At 33.4% G+C, this 7,827-nt stretch overlaps 1 protein-coding gene across 1 annotated transcript; it reads left to right on the top strand.

Moving 5' to 3' along the window:
- Positions 1-2,838: 2,838 nt before the first annotated feature.
- On the top strand, positions 2,839-7,613 carry LOC109237646. Its single transcript, XM_019403972.1, has 9 exons — positions 2,839-3,051; positions 3,606-4,418; positions 4,701-4,958; positions 5,031-5,120; positions 5,201-5,883; positions 6,022-6,145; positions 6,248-6,747; positions 6,857-7,227; positions 7,546-7,613. Exons 1-9 carry the CDS (start codon positions 2,839-2,841, stop codon positions 7,611-7,613), a joined length of 3,120 nt encoding a protein of 1,039 aa, XP_019259517.1.
- The last annotated feature ends 214 nt before the right edge of the window (positions 7,614-7,827 follow it).

Genomic DNA, 7,827 nt, shown 5'->3' on the forward strand with positions numbered 1-7,827 from the left:
TTTTAATAACAATTAACCTGCATGCCTGCGTCCTTTTAGGGACATTGATAAAAGGAATGATACAGAGAAGAAGTGCCTTAAAGAAATACCATTGAATTTCGCTGTATTCCATTTGCTATCAATTAGCAGTGTAATCCCCAAATCGGCTACTATACAGGATGCGTGGGAACAGTGAGATTCAGGGTTTTTGCTCGACGGCGTGGATTCGCCGGAAATTAGGGTTTGTTCTTGAACAAAGACGACGAAGTTTGGGGCTGAGCAACTTGATTTTCTGTTAATATATTTCAATATATTTTCAACGTATCACGCTGTATTTTTATGTATTTCATTGTCTTTTTTTTCATTGTAATTCAATGTATCTCGCTGTATTCCATGTATTTCATTGTATTCACTGTCTTCTTTTTCATTGTATTTCAATGTATCCCGCTGTATTCTATGTATTTCATTGTATTTAGTGTCTCGCTATATGCCATGAATGTATTCACATATTTTTTTTAATTAATATAATTTATGTATTCAAATGTATTATATAATTTCTCTGAAGATTGTTATATTTTTGGGGTATTTTTCGGTTGAGAATCTTTTTTATAACTGAAAATACAAAATTTGTGTGTTATAATTGAGTTTGTTGAGTTATATTAGGAGTCTATTATGTTAATTGATTCACTTTTGGTTTAAAAATAGTGTAATCCCCTGTTTCACGCCGTGAATACAGTCGAATACAATAATCTGTCCAGCTGTAATCTCATGTTTCACGCCATGAATACAGTCGAATACACTCGAATACCACAACTGATTAGCTGGACTTCCCTGATTCACGCCTATTTTTGCTACTGTATTCATGAATACAGTAGCTTAAATACATCTAATACATCTTATAACAACAGAAAATGTATCTACAATCCGTAATGTAGCAAATGGTATCTATAGATAGCTAATTACCACTAAAAGATAGTGCTTCTCTTTATTAAATATGTACAAAATATAAAATTTAGAAGCCAGTTCTTAACACTTGAAGCATCGTTCTAAAATTCAGAACTCATAAAATTAAAACCATGGCCTCGTTTCTAAGAAAGACTAGTATTACTATTTTGATTAAGGATAACGACATGTTCTATTGTTATTATTAGGAATTTTTTTTGTTTTAATTGATAATAGTAAGGGATGTAAGTCATCTTTCGTTAATTTAGTAATGTCTTCGTATTAACAAACAAAAGCTTCTTAATGACTTTTTTTTTTTGGCTTAAGGACGAGATATTATTTTTTATCTCTTATATATGGACGTGTGGTAAATATAAAGCCAATGTTCTTTCAAAAAAATGCCAACCTTTAGGTATCATATGTATTGATTTGGTTAATCCTTTTGTTAAATAATCAAAGAAGATCTCAAAGTACTAGTGTATCTATTAAAAGAAATAACCACGGCGGAAGGTATGAATATGTATCCCCCCACCCCTCCCCCCCCCTACCCCTAAAAAAAAAAAAAAAAAAAAAAAAAAAAAAGAGGAGCAAAATCGTATCTTTGCATTGTCAACGTGATTGTAAGTAATCAATGAAGAAAATAAATAAATACGTTTAGTTGAACTAGCACTTATCCTTGCAATTGGGGTATGTCTTTATCACGAATTTAAATCGGCCAACCGTATCTAATCACATCTTTACTAGAAACAAAAAAAAGATGGAAAAATTACATAAATGTCCCAAATAAATCTCAACTTACCAATCTCTAGCCATTAGTCATAGACTTACCAAAACTAGCCAACAAAAATTGAAAAACCAAATAATAGGGTTCTTTCTCTCAAAGAATCACATGCAAAAATCACCTTCCATATTTATAAGCGTGATTAGCAACATTAGATACAAGACGGAAAGGAAATTTCATGGACGGGGTAGCAAATAAGGTGATGAAATACAAAAATCTATACAATATTCTAAAAATCTAAACAAAAAAGGAACTTTTTCAATGGGTATAGTTGAAATTCATTGAAAATATATAGATAAGTCAATATACAAAATTTGAGGAAGATTGGAGGTGATTTGGACTGGTTTTGTATCAAAATTCGTAAATAAATCGAGTTCAAAAAAGTCTTCTGCGACACATGTATCAAACATGTATCACGCATGTATCACACACACAAGTATACATGGATATACATGTGATACACAATTGATACAAATATGATACATATGTGATACACAAATGATAGATAGTGTGATACACATATCATTTTTTTTCATATTCAGCTTTTACTTCGAATTTTCAATTCAAACCACCTCAAAACTTCACCAAATCATCCCAAAACTGAGATTCAAGCTTCTTAAGTTATGCCCAATCTATTCTAATAACACCCACTCAAAACAAAGCATAAATTTGATATTTTTTTGCTACAAATAGCTAATTGGCTAATTTGGCTAATATTAGTAATATTTTATCAATTGGCCAATTTTTGTAATGAGCTACTTATAAATGGACATAGCTGGTAATTTTCCAAAAAAGATTAGGCATACCAGTAATGTCATAGTTGACATTAACCGTATAATTAAGAGAAAACTACCCTGTATAGCCCTTCAAAATTTTAATAGCCCAAGTTTTTCCCCTTGGACCCGAAATGTCCCTCCGGCCCAAACTTATTACATCTACTAGCCCATAATCCATAAAACACCCACGCCTTTTAACTCGCTCGTTAACCCGGCTCTCTCAAAACACCTTTCTTCTCAAACACACCTTCAGCATTTTTACTCTTGGTTTCAATGTAAGTCAAAATTTCAGTTGGTTTTCCGATTTTTGTTCATAGTCGACTCTAGGTTTTTCGATTTTTGTTCATATTCATCTCTATAATGGGGGAAAAGAAGTCTTTGATGAAGAAGAAGAAAAAAAGGAAGATGAAGGCATCTCCAAATTCTCTTAAATTAGCCGGTCAATTAGTGAAATATGACCCTAATTTCATTAGGAAAGATTATGACGATTTGAAGATTTGCCAGAATTTGGGTGCGATTTGGGGCATGCAACCCATAAATCTGTTGAATCGATGCAAAATACCCCTAGTGAAGGTAAGCAAAATACCCCTAGTGAAGGTAAGCAAAATACCCCTATTGATAGAAGGACTCGTTCTCATAGCGGGACTCCCAGCGATAGAGTAACGAGGTCACACACTGCTCAGCATGTAGTTGTTGAAAAAGGCACAAGTTCAAAAAGAAAGATTAAAATAGTGGGAAAGGATATTGTGAAGGATAAGGGTAAAGGTTAAAAGTGATGGGGACGATGTTCCATCAAAAAAGAGAAAAGTTCATGCTGATAAAAAATGTTCTAGTTCATCTGATTTGAAGGTATTTTTTAATGATATAACTTTGACTTGTGTGCGGATAGTTTATTTTAATATGTAAAAATTTGAGATAACCAATGTAGCAGTTATGTTCCAGATTTGTATATAAAATGTATCATTCTTTTTCATATTGTATATAATGTGTATCAAGTCAATAAGTAATGTGCAACTTTTGTATATAAAGTGTATCATCTATCCACATATTGTATAAGTAATATTTAAAGTGCGTAATTGTGATTGTTATGAAGCTTATATATATTTATATTTTTGTGTTGTTTGCAGCTTTGGGATTACTATGTTCCTTTGGGTGATCATTATAGTACCCGTATTAGTGTGCATACAAACTGCAGTATAGTGAAACATTTGAAAGATAATTTGGATGATCAGCAGATTGAGATGTTTAGAAGAACATGTTTTGGTTATTTTGTGGACTTGCCCGAATTTTTTATACAGAACCAACTTATCCATTCACTATTGCTTAGGGAAGTAGTGTCACCTAAAGATAATGAGTTATGGATTAAAGTGAATAGCACCAAGTTGCGCTTTGGACTTGCAGAGTTTTGTATTATCACAGGTTTAAAGTGTAATGGTGATCCCGATAAGGATTATGAATCTGTGCAGTCGAGTCGGTTAATGGAATTGTACTTTCCAAGCATGTCGAAAGTGTCTAAGAAATTGTTAACTGACTGTTTCTTAAAAAAGATGTGGAAATCTGATGAGGATGCATTAAAGATTGCAGTATTGTATTTCATTCACAGTTTCCTGTTTTCTATTACGAATGATGATTTGATTACAAAGAATGATTTTCTGTTGGTTGAATCTGGTGATTTTGAGACTTTCCCTTGGGGAAAAGTGGTTTTTAATGCTACGTTGGAGTCAATGAAGGATAAGGTTCGTAGCAAGAGAGAGATGTACCGATATGGTGGTTTGCCTTTGGCATTCCAGTGTTGGTTTTATGAATGCTGCCCCTACAGTCGCAAAAACCTCGCTTACCGGATTGGAGAGCTTGTTCCACGCATACTTAACTGGCAAGTAAAGAAGAAGGTGACGTTTAAGAGGTTGAGGAAAGAGTTTTTTGTTTTAAGTCAAGATCAGGTAAAAAAATATACATTTCTGATACATAAATTATACATTTCTGATACATTTCTTATACATTTCTGATACATGAATTATGCATTCCGATACATTTATGATACATTTTTGATACATTTATGATACATTTCTGATACATTAATTATGCATTCTGATACATTTATGATACATTTATGATACATTTCTGATACATTAATTATGCATTTCTAATACATTTCTGATACATAAGTTGTCTTTTTTTTTAAAAAAAATCATGATTGCTAACTTTTATTTATTTATTTGTAGTTGGTATTTGGCAACATTTCCCCAACAAATGATGAACAAACAAGGCTTCAATTGCATGACTTTGTTCCGGTTTGTGAAGATAAAAATGAGATTCATATTGAATCTGGAGTCGTGGCTGAAGTTAAAACAAATGCTAAGAAGCACTCCAAAAATAAGCCGAAATCACAATCTATCAACAATGAGAATCCGGATCCACTGCCCAGTAACTTGAATTCAAGCGAGACAGAGCTGAAACTTCTGAGAAGTGAAATCAAGAAGGTACAATTCTATTTTGTCTTTCAGCAGTTCTGACAACTTAATTGATATTCGGTTTCACTTTTCCTTTTATAGGTAAACGACAAGGTTTCATCTTTGGAGAACTTAATGATTTCCTCATTCGAAAAGGTTTTTAAAGCTCTAGGTGAACGCGATGCTTCAAAGGTATTCTCATGACTATGCTTATTTGTTATTTTTACCTTTTACTATACTTTTACAACTTTTTGTATATTTTTTCTGAACAGGGTAATCGAAAAGATGACGACCATCATGATAAGAACGTTTCAGAGAATAACTTTGGTAGTGAGGAAGTTATGGAGAAAAATATTGGCATTGAAGAAGTTGTAAAGAAAAATGTTGACAATGAGGTAAGTCTAGAGCAAACTGTTGATGTTATGGAGGGTGTGGTGAAGGATTCTATACAAGATGGTAAAAGTAGTGAAGGAGTTGGTGATGACGAAGCCTGGATTGAGGATGCCGAGCCTGAAATCACTGCAATCACCCAGCAGTTTTGTGACAAAAATACTGCTAATATGGGGAGTTTGGTGGATGATTCTGTACAACTTGGTAAAAATAGTTGTGAGGAAGTTGGTGAGGACAATAGCTGGAGTAGTGATGCTGAGGCTCAAATAACTGCAATCACCCAAAAGTATTTCAATCAAAATATTGAACATGGTGATTTAGGAGTGGAGAAAAATATTGCTACTATGCAGGAAGATCGTATAGTTGTTGATCATGACACACCTGAAATGAACCCTAGAGAAAGGAAACCAGCAGGGGTCATGAAGTCACCATTCATGAACACATTTGACTCTGGTGGCACCATCCAAGTTGTTGAAAATAAGCCAACTAAGTCAAAGAAGCCCATCTTGACTATTAAGTATCCTTTTCAGGGAAATATTGACAATCCTGTTGATTTCAAAGTATTGTGTAAGTGAAACACTTTCATCAATAGAGGCTTAAGGACTAATGTGCCGTAAGTTTTGTGTTTCAGTTTTTTCTTTTTTTTTTTTTTTCTTGTTTATTTTCGTGTTATGAACCATATCTTTTTATCATGGTTCATCAGGGACGGTGTTTATACAGAGGCTAGCAATAAGCTAAAGAAAATCTTTGAATTTGGAGTTGATGATATTGGAGAAAAAAAATGGTTCTTCACATTTGCATATCCCGGCCTACCCTTGTGTGATTCAGTAAGTCAACGCTTTAACTGTAAAATATAAACTGGTGATATACATTTTTAGTTTTCTCATACTGTAATTTTCTGACTATGTGTGTATATTCTTCATTTTCAGCATATTGATGTAATTTTTTACTATTTGAGAAAGAAAGGGAAGTACGGTGTTGATGTTCCAGTAAGATTCACAACTACTGACTGTTGGTTTAACTGCTTGATTTCGAATTTGTACAAGGAGTTTTTGGAGAAAAACAGAGACATGAATTTGATTACTGAAACAGATCCAATTGCTGAGTATATACTTGGGTATTTTTTAAGATGTAATGTTCCTTGGTCTACTGTTGATGAAGTCCTTTTCCCTATAAATCTGTCTGATAAGTGGCACTGGATATTGGCGAGATTGTCATTCAAAGATCTGCGCATTTATGTATATGATTCCATGAGTGGCGCGCGACAGAATAGTGCAGTTCGGAGGTCAGTTGAGCGATACTCAGTGTTGCTCCCATATTTCCTTCATCGTATTGGTTTTTGGGACACAAAGGAGAATCCTATGGGAATCCCCGCCAATGATCCTTTTGAGATTCATGTCGTTGATGGGTTGCCAACGCAAGATAACACGTAAATTATTATTGAATATTTCTGATTCTTATTCATTTTTTGTACATGAATTCCTATTTGGATATTATCCTAACTTTTATTCAATGTTTATGTGCTACCTTGTATGTAGTGATTGTGGTGTTTATGTTGCTGCATTTGCTGAGTACATCATTCAAGGTAGCAGTATTCCTAAAGCTATTGATATTGATGGGATACGAAACCGATATGGTATATTGCTATGGGATTATGGAGTGAAGAAACAAAGAGGACATGCAGCTAGTGATGATGAGTCTACAGGTAGATTGAAGGATCAGACAAAAAAGGATAAAAAGAAAAAGAGCAAGTCGCATTCCGTTGTTGATGACAAGTCTTTGAAGGATAACAAGAAAAAGGGCAAGACGCATGCCGTTTGTGATGACAAGACTTTGAAGGATATCAAGAAAAATAGCAAGTTGCATGATGTTGGTGATGACGAGACTTTGAAGGATATCAAGAAAAAGGGCAAGTTGAAGGGCAAGATGAAGTAGTTTGGGATAGTTTAACAGAAAATTCACATGTAGTTTTAAGATGGAAGTAGTTTGGTTCTGATATTGTCTATGATTGGATACAGTTGCATACTTATATCACGTTTTATGCTTTTTGTTTGGGATGTCTTTGAACAATATGTTTGAAATGCTAATGTTGAATATTACTTTTAATTGCGACTTGTTGTGTAGTTTTCAATTAATAGTGAAATTATGAAAATTTCAGATTTTGTGTAGTTTTGACTTTTCTACAGTTTTAGTTTTGTAATTTATACAGTTTAATCTATTTCGACAGCTTTTGCATTTTCGACAGATTTTGCAAATTTAGCTGGTGTTGCTAAGTTGCTACAGGAAGTTTTGTGAACGATGTTTTGGGGGCAGCTAACTGTATATAAACTGTATAGCGACAGTCTATTTTGTATAGTGATATCTATCTGTATATTTTTTGGATAGTCACAGTCTATTGTATGTAAATTGTATAAATATACAATTTCTATTTTGTATATTTAATTGGTAATCCCTCTTTTTGTATAGTTTTTGTATGGTGACATCTATTTTGTATATTTTTTGTATAGCT

Source organism: Nicotiana attenuata, unplaced genomic scaffold (genome assembly GCF_001879085.1).
Source record: "Nicotiana attenuata strain UT unplaced genomic scaffold, NIATTr2, whole genome shotgun sequence".
Lineage (NCBI taxonomy): Eukaryota > Viridiplantae > Streptophyta > Magnoliopsida > Solanales > Solanaceae > Nicotiana > Nicotiana attenuata.